The 17,534-nt window shown below is 36.9% G+C and overlaps 2 protein-coding genes across 2 annotated transcripts in view; one reads left to right on the forward strand and one right to left on the reverse strand.

Moving 5' to 3' along the window:
• Window positions 1-17,534, reverse strand: part of LOC106166676 (MORN repeat-containing protein 1-like) — a 64,096-nt gene that overhangs the window by 38,595 nt on the left and 7,967 nt on the right. The gene's annotated exons all lie outside the window — the stretch shown is intronic.
• The window catches only part of LOC147762268 (copine-4-like), a 35,913-nt gene continuing 29,100 nt past the window's right edge, over window positions 10,722-17,534 (forward strand). The window contains exons 1-3 of the mRNA XM_087011656.1: window positions 10,722-10,942; window positions 11,692-11,760; window positions 12,304-12,478. Coding sequence (XP_086867782.1) covers window positions 12,344-12,478 — 135 coding nt within the window. The 5' untranslated portion in view covers window positions 10,722-10,942; window positions 11,692-11,760; window positions 12,304-12,343. The remainder of the gene's footprint in view (window positions 10,943-11,691; window positions 11,761-12,303; window positions 12,479-17,534) is intronic.

Raw genomic sequence — 17,534 nt, forward strand, 5'->3', positions numbered from 1 at the left:
ACAGATGTCAGTGTTGTTTGCAGGCATTGAGATTGGTTCATGGTTAAAACTATGACTCGTAGATCAGTCGGATGGCTGTTCAGGTACTGAGCGATGAAGTTCCTCGTATCTTGTCTTATATCCATTTGGTATATGTGCCCTATATAAAGCTGAAACAGCCCTATACATACAAGAACCAAACCTGCCAAAACGGGGCCACTCCAGAATTTTTTCATGTTAAAATTATTTTCCTTTGCCATTAATTCATATGAATCAGTTCCTGTTTTCAAAACTGATTCCAATTTTTGTGTCTCAGAGCAACAGTACAACCAGTTCCAAAAATGTTTAGAGTTTCCAAGTGTAGGTAAAAGTGTAGGCTTCTCAAATCCCTCCTGTTTTATAGGCAGATGTCTCCTTTAGACTCTGCTTAGCTCCAGTTGAGAATTGATTCAAACTGTGTTCAACTGCTTGCCCTTCATTGTTATCGACTGCTCCACTTTTATTCTGTTCACATTCGCAGTTTCATTGTATCTTTCTCGTTATATACACCTGATATCCAATGCAGAGCAATTGTATTTATGTATGCAATTCCCTTGTATATACATAAATGTATATGCCAGAACTTGGAATAATTGTACCCTTGATTCAGTATACTGTTGTAGATGCACTGTAGCACAAACTGTTGCATCCAATGTCACATCACCAACTGCAAGGTATCATCATTGGGATCCAGTCTCAAAATGCCATGAAATGAATTTTTATAGCACAGGATGCAGAGAAACCCTCAGGTGAAATCAGTCATGCTGTCCTCAGGCTTTCAGTTCAGTTTCCATACATGTTCATAATCATTTCATTTTTCACCTTCATCTGGAAGGATATAAATGTGGGAAATTAATTTATAATTTATACATATACATTGCTGTGTCATGAATGCATGGAAAGTACCAGGAGATTTTATTAGTGATCATTTCTACCTGTTTTCAGTCTATAGTTTATCCTTTCTACATACCTTACTGTAACAGTAATTACTTAAATTTTCTAATACACGTGAACCATGAAAATCTGACTCCCCTAAAATGTGACTCCCCAGTCAGATTTTCATTATGAAAATGTGACTCCCCAGTCAGATTTTCATGATGAAAATCTGACTCCCCCTATGAAATTTTGACTCCCCCCAAAAAAACATTCATAAATCTCATTTAATTTGAGTAAATGACTATATATGATCTTGTAGTATGCATAATGGAGGACACATTGGCACTTTTTGTTAGTTTGCAGGTGAAAATTTTCATGAAAAAATAAAAAAAATTAAAGATTTGTATTTTACCACCCAAGGACTTCCCTATGAAAAAGCTATTTATTTGACATCTGATGACCGTTTCAACATCTTTTCTTTGAGGATACTTTATGAGGAATATATTGAAAGTACTTGAAAGTTTGATGGTTAAAAAACTGGGTGAAAAAAAAAAAAAAAAAAAAAAAAAACACATTAAAAAATAAGAAAAATTAAAGATTTATATTCTAACACCCAATGAATCCCCTATACAAAAGCTACGTATTTACGTGCAGTTCTACCTCGACCATTGAGCAATCAACACGTCGTTGTCAGAACTCCTTGGCTCACAATAGTGACACGCAGGTGAATATCCTTACCACCTTACTGTGCCGCTATTAGATACACACATACAAAGGCGAGACACCTTTGTAAGGACGAGACGTCCTCGCACATAAGTGCATTTACAATCTGCGTAAGCAGACACACACTCACAAAGGCGAGACACCTTTGATGAGAACCGGGTTAGCAATCAACACGTCGTTGTCAGAACTCCTTGGCTCACAATAGTGACACGCAGGTGACTGTCCTTACCACCTTACTGTGCCGCTATCAGTAAGCAACACCACCACTAAGCGAGATACTTTCGTGGTCTACTATATCGTCACAAGCGAGACACTTGTGAACGTACTCTCTCACTGTGATCTGCCTAGCAGATACACACATACAAAGGCGAGACACCTTTGTAAGGACGAGACGTCCTCGCACATAAGTGCATTTACAATCTGCGTAATGCCCCTATTTCACACAGACCACGAATCCCACGAATGGCCAGGAATTGACAAATTTCACGATTCGTGGTTGAATCGTAATCAGTTCGTGAAGTTCTTAACAGATTCGTATAAATTCCTAGTCAATTCTTGAACTTCTTGACCAACAGGAATTGGTGGCAAAAACTTTGATGCCCCTATTTCACACAGACCACGAATCCCACGAATCGCCAGGAATTGAAAATTTTAGGATTCGTGGTTGAATCGTAATCAGTTCGTGAAGTTCTTAACAGATTCGTATATAATCGTAGTCAGTTCTTGCAATTCTTGATCAATCGGGAATTCGTGGCAAAAATTTTGAACTGTTCGAAGTTTTGGCCACGAACTCCCGATTCCAAAAAATAGTAGTGAATTTCTGGACAATATTCGTGCGATTCCAGCCGAATCCCACGAATATTCGTAACACTATCGCACCTGTATCGTAACTGAATCGTAGAGCGTGTCGAATTAGACCAAAAAATTGGCAAAATCTCACGATTCCAGCCGAACCCCACGAATATTCGTAACACTATCGTACCTGTATCGTAACTGAACCGTGAGCGTGTCGAATAAGACCAGAAAATTGGCAAAATCTCACGAATCCTCACGAATCCTGAAATTTGTCAATTCCTGGCGATTCGTGGGATTCGTGGTCTGTGTGAAATAGGGGCCTAAGCAGACACACTCACAAAGGCGAGACACCTTTGATGAGAACCGGGTTCTCTCCACCTGGGGAAAACCACCTGCTGCTATACAGCATTGACCACCCCCTCACGCACACCCAACCCCTTTTTTCCTTTTTTTTCTTTCGGACTCTGCAGCTGATGAAGGTCACTTGTTGACCGAAAACCGCTTTCTGCAACCAGTCCACCCCCCCCCCCTCTCCAGGCTGTACGACCCGTACAACCTTTCTCTGGTCACTTTCATACAGAGGTAAGACGCCTCTCTCTGCACCACGCTGACGTGAGACGCCTCATGCAGTACGCTGTACACAGCTACGCACACACACTCCATCAGATATAACTTTAATCTGATATATCAAATCACTCCTTCACACAAACGTAACGAAGGAAAACAAAGGGAATTAGAGCATTAAATCTCAACCCCTAGCGTCCCACCAACAATCTCTAAGCTTTTAACTAGGGGCGCTGTCAAAACACACGTCCCCAGGGGCCCAGCCTTGGATCGTGTTATTTTGATTTGAGGTAGTTTAACTAAGGCTCTATTCCCATAGATTTTAGATCGATCTATCCCTGCGGGGAGTCTCACTAGATTACTTTCAGATAATCCGACTTAAATGTCCGTCCCGCCTACTACAAGCTGTAAGAGGGTAATTAACTTTCGTGTCCGCCCGGCTGACAGCTGTCTAGCGTGAACCCCCAGGGAGTTAGGTCGATCTAAAGTAGGTCGATCTAATCTATGAAAAATGGGTGTAAGGCTCTATTCCCATAGATTTTAGATCGATCTATCCCCGCGGGGAGTCTCACTAGATTACTTTCAGATAATCCGACTTAAATGTCCGTCCCGCCTACTACAAGCTGTAAGGGGGTAATTAACTTTCGTGTCCGCCCGGCTGAGAGCTATTTAGCGTGAACCCCCAGGGAGTTAGGTCGATCTAAAGTAGGTCGATCTAAACTATGGCAATGGGGTGTAAGGCATGAGCCGACCACCCCCAAACTTGAGTTCTACCTCGACCATTGAGCAATCAACACGTCGTTGTCAGAACTCCTTGCCACCTGCTGCTATACAGCATTGACCACCCCCTCACGCAAACCCAACCCCTTTTTTCCTTTTTTTTTACTTTCGGACTCTGCAGCTGATGAAGGTCACTTGTTGACCGAAAAGCGCTTTCTGCAACCAGTCCAACCCCCCCCCCCCCCCTCCAGGCTGTACGACCCGTACAACCTTTCTCTGGTCACTTTCATACAGAGGTGAGACGCCTCTCTCTACACCACGCTGAGGTGAGACGCCTCATGCAGTACGCTGTACACAGCTACGCACACACACTCCATCAGATATAACTTTAATCTGATATATCAAATCACTCCTTCACACAAACGTAACGAAGGAAAACAAAGGGAATTAGAGCATTAAATCTCAACCCCGAGCGTCCCACCAACAATCTCTAAGCTTTTAACTAGGGGCGCTGTCAAAACACACGTCCCCAGGGGCCCAGCCTTGGATCGTGTTATTTTGATCTGAGGTAGTTTAACTAAGGCATGAGCCGACCACCCCCAAACAAAAAACAAATACGTATTTGATATTTGATGATCATACTGACATCTTTTCTTTGAGGATACTTTATGAGGAATATATTGAAAGTACTTGAAAGTTTGATGGTAAAAGAATTGGGTGAAAAAAAAACACATTAAAAAATAAGAAAAATTAAAGATTTATATTCTAACACCCTATGACTCCCCTATGAAAAAGCTATCTATTTGATATTTGATGATCATTCTGACATCTTTTCTTTAAGGATACTTTATGAAGAATATATTGGAAATATTTGAAAGGTTGAATGGTAAAATGCTGGGTATGCTATATAAGAGGAATTCAGTAAAAAGGCGATGGGGCCAATTTCTTGAGTTAAAAATGTAGCGTTTTGACATGGAAGTGCAAAACCTACAGGTAGTAAGATGAATACTTGTTTTAAAGATATTCACCAAATTTTCACCACCAAACTTTCAAATAATAACTAAATGTACATCTCTGTGCAAACTATGTGGAAAACAATGGTATGGTGACTGAATATAAAATAGGTCTTTTTCTTCATGGGAGTCCAAATGTCATGAGTATAAAAATGAAGATTTTCATGATTTCTTTTTTATTCTTTCACTCACTATTTTATCATCAACTTTTAAATATTTCCAATATATTTTTCATAAAGTATCCTAAAAGGAAAGGTGTTGAAATGATCATCAAATATTAAATAGATAGCTTTTTCATAGGGGAGTTATTGGGTGATAAAATGCACATTTTTAATTTTCTATTTTTCTTGTTTTTTTTTTTCACCCAATAGTTTACCATCAAACTCTCAAGTATTTCCAATTTAATCTTCATAAAGTAAATTTAAAGGAAAGATGTAGAAATGATCATCCAATATCATATATAAATAGCTTTTTCATAGGGGAGACAATGGGCAGTTAAGTGCACATTTTTAATTTTCTTATTTTTTCATGAAAATATTCACCTGCAAACTAAAAAAAGTGCCAATGTATCCTCCATTTTACATACTACAAGATCACAGTCATATACTCAAATAAAATAAGATTTATGAAGTTTTGTGGAAGGGGAGTCAAATTTTCATGGGAGTCAGATTTTCATGTTACACCGGGGGCACCTCTCTCATTTTGGATATTTTGTTTTTCCCTACTTTTTATTATTTTTAGTTGCTCACAGAAATATCCTTTACAACATTTTAAAAGTCAACTATCATTTGTAAATGGAGGTAAATACTGTATTATGTTTTGATTTGTCCAGTTGTTTATACATGTACTAGTATGTAGTTTTATAAAAACTGCTTCAAGAAAGGAAAATTTTATGACATATTGCACACTGTTTTTAACAGTTTTTTTTTTTTTTTTTTTTTTTTTTTTTTTTTTTTTTTGTCAAACATTTCCATATTTTTTATATCAAATCATTACATATTACCCACAAAGCATATTTTTGGGAATTTTTTTTAATGAATTATATTTTGTGTTGAACAAAACTGATGTCTGAAACTTTATTCTATACTTCATGTATTTTCTTAACTTAATTTACTTTTGATGCAGAAAATTTTCTTATTTCTCCAGTAGTGTGATATCACAGACTGAAGAGAAAAAATTCTTGTACTGGTTTTTTAAGTATTGCATTCAATGCAGCAATGATCCAAGGTTGCAGTTGGTGCCTTGTGTCCAGTTGAGTGCAACGTTGGGTTGTTGCATTGTAGGTCAAACACTTGAGATTTATTTTCCTCTTCTGTGAATTATTAACTTACAATAAAAGCCAAAATAATCTTAATTTAATGGGGGGGGGGGGTGTTAAAATGAACGGCCCTTTTTGCAGGGTCTGCTCTTGGTTAAATTTGAACTAGGTGACAAAGGTTTCATGGTAAAAGGCCCCCTTTTTCCTACCCCCCCCCCCCTCGGGCCTGACAATATAATGTACCTACCCGTACCTGTAGCAAATTCACTGACAAATAAGAATGGTCACTTTGAGTAGCGGCATACTGTGCGCCATTTTTCTCGAGTCTTGCTAATAACAATAGTACCTGAATACACCTGCCTTAAGTAGTCCCTGGCTTTGCAGTACTGATAAGAATGTAGAGCACACACAGTAATGACTCTCTAGATTCGCACAAAATTGATCAATGTTAAATCCTTGAAAAGCATTTTGTTTATCATTTGTTAAATTTTGATTCAAATATCAAAAAGGAGTCAAGTTCAGGTGTAAAAATTCCTGATGTGAGCAGCTAAGTAAAATGATAAATTTTTAAAAGAATAAATGGTATGAGAAATTGTGGCGTATGAAGTTTGTGAGGAATTACCTGATACTCAGTCATATGTAAGCAACAGGAAAAATTTATAAATATTTACACACACCATGGAGACACACTTATTATCATGGTGAAGTGATAAGATAAGGTGTTATGTATTATGCACTTATTGTGTAGAATTCTAGATTTGCCAACCAAAGGCCTCACACATTGTCATTTGTCCGCCTGAGGGTACACAGTGAGTGTCAGACTTTTATATATTAGTAAAAAAAAAATTTTTTTAGAAAATTTAAACTCTAAAAAATGAAGAATTTAGTACTGGAAAATAGTTTTATAGATAAAGAAATAAGTAAACTAATAGATTAATAAATAAAACTTTTTTTATCTATAAAAATCTAAAATATGTTTCAAATATTCAGTATACTTTACAAAGTAATGATTTAAGAAATATAAATAATATTTATTATGTTAATTATATAAACAGCCAAATATTTCAAAGATGATAAATAACAGATCCAGCCCATTCAGATGTGGAATTTTTGAAACTTTTTTTCTCTAAATGTTGTCATTAGTCTCTATGACTTTCAAGTTCATGGCAGACTTCCATTTATTAAGTCCATAATCTTCTAGGGTCAGCCAAGCAGTCTTAAATATCGGTTTGGAATATGATGTTTGACTACTTTCGGTAATAAGTGAGGCGAGCTGATTGACAAATATTGCAAGCATAATAACTGTATTTTAAAAATCCGCTCTTTATCAGGGAGCCAATGCAACCTTTTTAAAATCAGTGATGTGTGATTTTCCGTGGGAGGTCATTTTATATAAGGTACACCTTGTGATAAAGGGCAACTGCAGAAATTTTTCTTCTTTGTTAAGGTATCCTGCGTACTGAATGCCTTCAAACCCACAACACGCAATCTCCTAGTTAACGGAGAATTTAAAAAAAAAACTGTAACGAGTTTAAAATACATGTGCGATCAGTTGATATTTTTTATAGGAACTCCCTACTAGCATTTGGTCTTATGACATAAACGTGTCCATGGTGGAAATTTCAGGCCCGTAGCTTGGGGGGGGGGGGGGGGGGGGGGGGGGGGGGGGGGGGGCGGGGGGGGGGGGGGGGTTCGAAAGAACCACCCTTTTTGTCCAGAAAAGGTCCATTCTGGGTAAAATTTGATATAGGTACACAAAGGTTTCATTCTAAAAGGTCCACTTTTTTCAGAAAAAGGACTCCCTTTTGAACTTGCTGGCTACGGGCCTGAATTTGAACAACGTATTACTGGGCAGACATTGACAACGCAAGCTATAAACAGTTTCGCAACATAAAGTACTCATTGCTAACTACGATTACCCATTTACTAGTTTGGACCCATAATAAAGTAACAGTAGACCCACGCTCACTTGAAACACTGTATGAAACAATCGTGGTACAACTCCATGATGAAACAGACTACAGTCCATACACACACCCACAAATATTACAGATTACACATAAAACCCATAGATGTGTAAAGATTTACAATGATTAACGCCTTCCGACCAAAAAAGTTGCACAGCCAAAGTTACACAGCCACACCCATAACGAGGAGCTGATGTTTAAAAACAAAAGGACTGCATTGACGGGGACTTACGAGGTGAGGGAGTGGCTGTCACATGCGTGAGATGGAAATGATGTCTGCCAAGAACTCACGGAAAACCATGTCTCTGATGAGAAAACATTCTCATACAAATAAACTATGAGAAAACATTCACACAACTAGACAAGGATTGGACGGTGACCGCGATTGGACAGTCTATGTACTTGTGACCTTCTGCGGTAACGGGGAAAGTCCATTCTTTGAGATCATCCTGTGCGAGATGATATCAGCGTATATTGCAAATTAAGGGTTTTGGGTAGGAAATATGTACGATAAGACAGATCTCAATTTGTGTATGAATGACAAAATTATAAGTACTGCTTCCCCAGGCCCGCGTAGCCACCGATTGCAGATGGGGGTTCTTTTTCTGAAAATGCGGACCTTTTGTCATGTAACCTTTGTTTACCTAGATCAAACGTACCCAGAGTGCACCTTTCCCAACAAAAAGGGGGATTTTTTCGAACCTCCCGAAACCGCCTAAGTTGATTGCAGTTGAGCGAGAATCCCCTCGGAAATAGATCGATTTACAGTTAGACCTTGATTTGGAAATATGAATAGCTTTGCAGGAATTGTAGACAAAGTAAATATGACTTTGGGGCATTTCTAAGCGCGTACTAGTACCTCTACCTTTAAATTAAAAAGAAATAAGATAAAACAACTACAGATCGACAACTACACAGTCAAATATTTTTAAAATGCTCAAGGTTTCATCACTAACAGTTAAAAAACCATTTGCAGAGAAATGGTCAAAGCCTGTTCTATTGAAATACTATAAATTAAACATACAAGTACACTAACCTTTTAGTTTTCTAGCACGTATGATGCACCAGAACACAACTGCCAAGCATGTTCAACATACTAGTAACGTGGTCAACGTTGCACGAAGCTCGGATGATTTGAGGTCATGGTTGGGGGGGGGGGGGGGGTCACGAGCCACGTGCTTTTAAAGTGTCACTCGTCAGTGGAGAGATTTATGAACAAGTTCTTGTATAAGATGGTTTATTTCGCGTTCTTTGATCTTTGCGAACATCTCGATTAATACGGCCAATTTTATTTTTGTTTTCATCGATTTTTGTATGCCATAGTAAAAAGTTCTTTCATCGAGTAGTTTCAAACCAAGGAGTTGTGGATATCATCTTATCTACTTCCTTGTTTAAACTAAGATCCATGCAGGATTATTAGTAAATGTCATACTGATGCTTATGTTTGAGACGTATGTCACTCCGTATCATTATTCATTGTCATTCTTATTTCATGCTAAGCTTCACCTAAAATGAGTTGTGACATTTTTGTCCTAATATTGTTCGTACCTTGGGGCGGAACGACACACTTGGCAAAGTCATGTTTTTCAATTTCAAAGAAAAAATTTTAAAATATATGTTTCAGCTTGGATAAGTTTTTACAAAATGCCCGTCAGAGTAAGAGATTTAACCCCAAATTGTGCAATCTCAGTCTTGATAATATGGCGCAACACAAAGGATCCACCGAAGATCCGCCCCTGGATAGAAAGATAACGATCGGTCACGGTACTTTCTGGTACGATCGCAGTTGTGGATGGCAGAGATATATACAACTTAAGTCGGCGAGGTCTATGTATTTACACCGAATTTCGAGGACTAAAGCCGTCTCGCATCCATGTACATACACGACGCGCATGAATGCCCTTCCACGGTTCGTTTATTATTTACGCATTAATGTATTGTGGCCATATTGGAAAAAAAAGACAAATTACATTTATATATTTCAAATATTTGAGTTGCAAACTGCGGCTCAACAAGGCCCAATCTCGCAAAATGCGTGCGATTCTGCATCGAGGTTGCCTGTCAGTGTAGTGCTTCAAAGCAGGGACGATGTCGCAGAGTAAGCGTTTCATCAACAAAGTTGCCAGTCAGACAGTCTCGCTAGCCGCCCTCATGCCAACGGCGTTTCTCAGGTTATCATATGAAGTTGTCGGACTGACTACCAGTTTCTGTTACATGCACGAAGTTACTGACACGCCAAATCGACGCAGGGCCGGCCGATGATCCGATCTACACGTCACTTGCGTTTATCTTATGTATTTTTTAAAATCAATTTGAATATTATTGCTCATGTGGCAGAAACGCGCACTCGACGAAATCGGCCTCATGTTGTCTGGCCGACGGCGAAGCCCTTTGACTGCGTCGTCATAGAAAACGCGCAGTCGTCCCGACGATCTTTTGCTACTCACGCATCTGGCTGGTAGCAGTTGCGTAAAGAACATCCCGATGAAGTAAATAGTGTATTTTGTCATCTTCACAATATATATATATATATATATATATATATATATATATATATATATATATACCGAATATAGAGATAGTTTTTTTTCACTGGAGATATAGTGTTATGTGTGAACGATATTTTTTTCACTGTCAAGTTCTTTTTTCTCTACTTTCCAATCATTTGCTTTAATTCTATTTACTCATTTGCCTGTCGCTAGCCATTTCTGCAGGCACATTAACAGTATTTCTCTCTCTCTCTCTCTCTCACACACACACACACACACACACAGGTTTTATCCATTCATTTATAAATTTAGGTGCAAATGAAGAAGTCTCAGAGGAGGCTCTAGAGGGGAGTCCAGAGCCCCCACGTATCACTAATGTGAAGACGGAGAAAGGGACAGCCAAATGGGATAACCTCTACCTGCCCCCTGCTCCACCTGGGTACCGGCCTTTCTTGGTCCTAGATGGAGCTACAGTAGATGGAGCCAAGAAGTCAAAGTCAAGAGCTAGTAGCAGAGGAGGTGGGGATGTCATTTTTATTCATGATTAGAAAAAAATTCAGTGAAAAATGAATGGCTTAGAATACTTATTTAATTTTATCAGAGACAAACATACCATTTTCAGATGAAATGTTTTTTTTCTCTGTGCACACAATCTTTTATTATTATACAGGTACCGAGACCAGTACATATATTAATTAATTTTAAATATCATCCTGATTGATCTATTTATTATAATTAATGCAAAATTGGTAACAGATCCTTTATATATCTATTGCCTTTTTGCTTTAAGTTTTTCTCTATATATAATTTTCTCTTTACCTCTTGGAGCATATATTTTCATAAGTACATTTTTTGTACATTTTACCCAGTGATATTGAATGACAATTTGTAAAAAATGAGAGCTAGGCTAGGGCGTATTTCATGAAGCCTTCTGTACTTATTTAAGTGTTTGTACATTATATTTCCATTTACTGCACCATAACAAGAGTGAGAGGCTAATGGATTCCTCATAATAGTAACTGGCCTTTACAATATTCAGGCCTGTAGCCAGCAATTGCAAAAGGGGGGTTCTTTTTCTGAAAATGTGGACCTTTTGCCATGAAACTTAAGTTTACCTAGATCAAATTTACCCAGAGTGGACCTTTTCTCGGCAAAAAGGGGGATTCTTTCGAACCTCCCGAAACCCTCCTGGCTACAGGCCTGATATTAATTTTTCCATTGATGTATTATCACACATACATGTATATGAAATGTGTCTTATATTCCAGATGGCAGTGGACCTGGTACCAAATCTAAATCTCGTATGTCGGTTACTCCAGGTGATCTAGTGAGACCAGGTAATTTATTGAGAGAGAGACAGATCCGGCAGAGGATGTACATGTATATGCTTAATATTAGAGTGCATTCCCATAGATTTTTAGATCTATCTATCAGTCTGGGGAGTCTCACTAGATTTTTGTCAGCCTGACTTAAATGTCTGTCCTGCCTACTAAAAGCTGTAAGGGGGTAATTAACTTTTGTGTACGCTCGGCTCTTGGAACCTGACAGCAATTTAGCGTGAACCCCCAAGAAGTTATCTCGAATCGGATAGATCGATCTAAATCTATGGGAACCCAGTCCTAGTGTATACCTGTGTACTAGATGATTTTATTTCAAACACATATGAATATGGAATATTTGAAAAAATAAAGAAAAAGCTGTAGAAGACTTCCCATTACTGAAACTTTTCTAAGCCAGAAAACTTGGTTATATGAAGTTACATGAGTTGCATGAAGATGAGAGGTTTTGGCTATGCCCATAACTAACAAGTAGCATTAAGTAGCGAGTATAGGTAAAGCCTACCACTTAACGAGGAATGTTTTTTTTTTTCTTTATCACAGGGGACTATGTTATAGCTGTCCATGATGTCACCATGCCACCATGGCAGGACAAGCCTTTGGAGCCAGCATACCTACTGGTGAAGGTCAAGAAGAAGAAGAAGCCACCCGTAGGAGACCAGGCAGGGGCGTAACCAGACCTTTTAAAATTGTACGCACAGATTTTGAAAATTCCCAGGTACGATTATATTCCGTGAAAAATACACTGAATTTATGGAGAATAATCAGGTGAATATCATGGTTGGCTCAAAAAATTGTGCGCACAGTGCATCCGTGCGTATGCCTGGTTACGCCCCTGCCAGGGGAAGAAAAAGAAGTAAGTGGACATTGGCTGACCTCTGTGTGGATTTTGTGTTCCAGTTTTTCTGTGGACTTTAACCATAGCAGCTAACTTTAATATGTGTTAACAGTCACTGGTAGTTGTGTGTCATTTGCTGTGTGTTTGTGTGATTAATTGGCATTTAATGCCCTCGTCCAGCCATTTAAGACTGGCCTTTGTTTTAGAAGTTATGATAGTTTTTATATATCTTAGAAACTAAATTTCTCATGTTTATCTGCCCTTACTTAATCTTCTGAATGCAGTTTCCATGATTCCATTGTGTTTAGATTTCAGGGTTTTAAAATCAATATCAAAAAGACCATTCTGAAAATGCAGGGGGAAATAAGAAAATTCAAACTTTACTTGACATTTTTTTATCCTCACCCCTTTTTTTAGAAAGGAAATGAAAGGAAAGGAAATGTTGGATATGTTTTCTACTAATTGTCAAAAAAAAAAAAAAAAAAAAAAACATTATTTTGAGATATGGTTTAACAGGAGGGTGGATTGCCATCAATCCGTTTGAGGAAAATAAATGTATCTAAGACCCTCAAAAAGTTTCTTAGAATGTAATTTTAGAATGAATTCTGGAGACTGTCTATGAAGGAAAGTGTGCTCATTTTTAAATGTTGTTCTGTCAGATAGTATTTTAAAATATAACTGTTAGATTTTTCTTTATAGCTGCACATGTAGTAGATTTGTTTTGGTTGGCACATTTTAAGTGGAAAATGCTGTTCAGTAATTGCTCACAGATTTTAGACAAAATTGATAAATTGTATTACATATGAGATACTTTGATAGTGATATAAAAAAAAACAAACTCATGGTAAGTTATTTGGCTCCATATTTAAAAAATACATATTAAAAAATGGCTAAAATGTTTAAATCTTGAAAAAATGTTTTAAAGAGTATGGTCTTTGAAATTTGTGCGCAGTTGCCATAGTTATAGTTTGTTGACCACTTGGATTCTGTTTTCTTGTTTTTGTTTTGTATTATTGAAGTGATAGACTTGTTTCTTTATTGGGATTTCAAAACTTAGTTCATGTAGCAGGAATGTATGACAATGACTCACAAATTCCTAACTTGTTACCTTTCCCAATATTTTGTGACTGAATGTCATAAGAAATATTGGAGTGCAAATAAAATTAAGCAGCTGTTTAAAGAAAATATCATTGGAACTTCAAATATTCCAGGGTCCCATTCTTTCTGACATAAAAACCAACTCCCCTTTTGAAATTTCATTATTTTTTCAGCTTTACTACCATTACATTGTTAAAGGAAACTTAATTTTTTTGGATTTGAAAATTAAAGTTTGGTCATAATATTGCTGTTACATAAATTGAGTTAGGAATGCCATGATTGTGTCTGGATCTTTTTCTTACAATTTATTTATGGTTTTTGTTGTTGTTATGCACATGCTGACTGTTAGATATTTAGATATATGAAGTGTTTGTGAAATCAGAAATGAAATATTTAAAAAGTTTAAATGGATAATTTTTCTATATTATTGAATTTTAATGAGTAGTTATAACTGTAACAAAAATAAATTTTCTGTGTGTTCTTTTACATAATAATTCCACAACAGTGTCATCAACAAATGATAAATCTCTTTGTAATACCTGATTGATTGTTTAGATCTCTAATTTCTACATTAATTTATCCTTAGATTCATTAATTTTCTTATTTCTTCCATCTTTCCAGCTCCTCCTCTCCCCACTGAGGTCCTTTCACCTAGCTTTATCTCTGTAGCAATGACTCTCAGCCAGTAGAGATGTGCTTCTCTATCCTTATGGGTGTTCCAACAATTCAAACCCAAATGTGGGATCTGAAAATTATGCAGATGTTCTTTTCTGGTATAGCTGATGAAATTTTGTGCAAAAAAAAAAAAAAAAGGTGTGGAAAAAATTCAGCATCCTTGCATTCGAAATAAGCAAACACGCATAAGCACACACTAAGGGAGAGTGGGAGAATTTTTTTTATATTTGAAATATTTAAAAATTAATATTAAAAACAAAGAAACTCAGTTAAATCAATATTACTGCGTGTTAATTGGAACACCCTGTTGGGTTACATTGTAACTTAGCTTCTTAGGCTCTATTTTAGTTATAATTGTAATTAATACCAACACTCATTTTTATTTTGTAGATTCTTTTTTTTTTTTTTTCACCTATTTCTTCCTGTTTCATTGTTGTACCACAGAGATCACAGCAGGTGGGTGGCCATCACCTGGGGCCAGTTGGCTCAGAGATATTTTAGACTTGATAGTTGGTCTTAACTTTTAGACTAAGTATTTAGTGGGCTTTGACCCAAGGTGAATCAGAAGTAGTTCACTTCAATTAAATATTGCAACTTTTTATGAGATCAAAGTAATTGTCATTGTTTTAGACCAAAAGATCTTTTTTCATTTTTTTGTGTACAACTTAAGGTTTTGTTCCCGATTTTTTCTCACATTTGATTTAGATTCCCCTTTAGTTTTAAGTTCTTTTGTGGAACCAAGCTTGGTACATCTCTACTCTCAGCCATATTTTGAGGAGATGATAATTTCTTTCTTTGAAAGCTTTGAAGAAGTTGGAAGGAATGCTGTATAAATATCATGTAATTGAAATTAATATGACAAACTGGTCAGAATCGAGGAGAGCTTTCCTGTAATTTGTGTTGAAATTGATGCTATGCTACCTGTTTTTATTTCAGTATATATATTAATAATTGTGGAACTGAGGGTTATGTAGCTACTGGGGTACAGCAGCACATGTTGTGATTTCACGTGCAGTATGGCCTTTTTTGCAAAGATAACTTCATCAGACATGAGTTTTTTCTGCTGAAAAGTAGATTTCCGCTTTTTTAATTCAATTCTGATGCTTCCTGAGATTTGTCAAGGTTAGGTGTTGGGCCCCGTGATAAATGTTCAGAGATTTTTTGTAAAACCTAGGATCATGTCTGCTAAATAATTTCATTAGCACAGTTATTTTATTTGGTAGGTATTTTATTTGGTTAAAATTCTTTAGAAAATAAGGTTTGACCATGCAAACAGATATTGAATGTTAGTTTATAAATATGAATGGGTATACTCGTAACAACATTACACTGCATTTTGTTACTTGTAGTCCGGTGGCTTAAGGAAAAAATCGTGACACGGCTGATAAAAGCACCAAATTTGGCATGTAGCTACCTTTTGACATTCTAAATCAAATTAGAGCTGTAGCCCTCTCAAACAAATTACCGTTTGGTCAAAAAATCCAAAATGGCCACCAATTTATGGATTTCTATAGAAATATGCACATACCTATGTTGGTTTTTATCAAATAAATTATTTTCTCGGAGTTTTCCACACCCTTATTACCCATTTTATTTATATATGTCAGATAGCAAACAAGTTCCCTTGGGCTTTTGAAAAAATCCAAGATGGCTGTCATATGCCATAGAAACAGCCATAGGAATTCTAGTGCACAACTAATACCAGCTAGAAAGATACGTTGTCCACTATCAAATTAAGGTATTTCCATACTGCATGTATAGAGGGAGCCACTGCAAATTAATTATTATTTTTTTTTTTATTTTTATTTTTTTTAATTTTAATAAAATTGTAAATTATTTTTGCAATAAGCACAAACAATGAGTGCTGTGAGTGCGATTTCATTGTTCTGAAATATATCAAAAAGTGAATTTCACGAACCCCCTCCCTAAATAGAACCCCCTCCCAAGAATCCCTGGATCCCCCCTGTCTTTCATTATATTCTCAATTATGAAATATTCAGCAACTAAATATAGTGAGAAATACCATGAATGCTACTTTGAGGGCTATAGAGTTGAAGTGATGTATATTTGGGGCTTGAACTGAGGTGACATTACATTTTTCGGCATTTTTTGCCTTTTTTTGATAATTTCAATTTACTATATTTCAATATTTAGCCTGATGACCTACTATTTTTTTAACATCATGTCATGAAGTACTCATAGGAGAGTGTTTTTGCTCATTTTCATGAAAATTAAATTCAGGGATTGGGTACAATGACCAATTTTGTGTAAAATTGTTGGTTTCCAAACTGGCCACCAGGTGGCGTAGAAACATGATGAGGTCAGTTCTAAAAATAGAAACAACAATAAATGTATGAAAAAATGTAAAAATATTCTCTTTTCTCTTCATTAAAATCTTAACAGGTGTAATTATCCCCCTCAGGAGTGATATACTGGGCCTGAAAACTTATTTATATAGAGGCGCTGCGATATCCAATTCTAGCATTTTAGTCCATATTTCAGTTGGCTGTGGTGAGGAAACTAAACCGGTGACCATATCAAAAAAAATCATTTTTATTACCAGTTTCACCTGTACTTCATTGGTGCAAAGTTTGGAGACAATTAAATTAGAGAATCTAAAAGTATGGAAATACCTTAAGTCTGTTTCTCAGATTTTGGTTACCCACATAATATGTTTGTGGTGAGTAACTATGAAGTGTTCTTGGGCATTTTGGAAAATCCAAGATGGCTGCCATGTGCCACAGGAATTCTAGTATACGGGGGATTCAACTAATGACAACTGGAAAGATTAATTTTCCACTACCAAATTAAGTTTGTTTCTGAGTATTTTCCACATCCTTTCCACCAACACAATATGTGTGTGGTAAGTAACTAACATGTATTCTTGGGTATTTTGAGAAAATCCAAGATGGCCGCCATATGTCATAGGAATACTTCTAGTATTACAAAGGGTTGGAACTAATGCCAGCTAGGAAAAACATAATTCACTATCAAATTCAATTTATTGTACCACCAGCGTTCGCGCTGGCGGTACACATGGTTTTAGTCCCGTCCAGTCCATTCCGCCGGCATCCGCCGGCTCCGTGGCCATGTTACCGTTACCGCTTCTCCTCCTAGACGGTAAGGGCCCCCATACCCATCTCTTGGATTTAGGTCACCTATA

The sequence above is a fragment of the Lingula anatina genome, chromosome 4 (genome assembly GCF_051362555.1).
Source record: "Lingula anatina isolate TDL-2025a chromosome 4, LinAna3.0, whole genome shotgun sequence".
NCBI lineage: Eukaryota > Metazoa > Brachiopoda > Lingulata > Lingulida > Lingulidae > Lingula > Lingula anatina.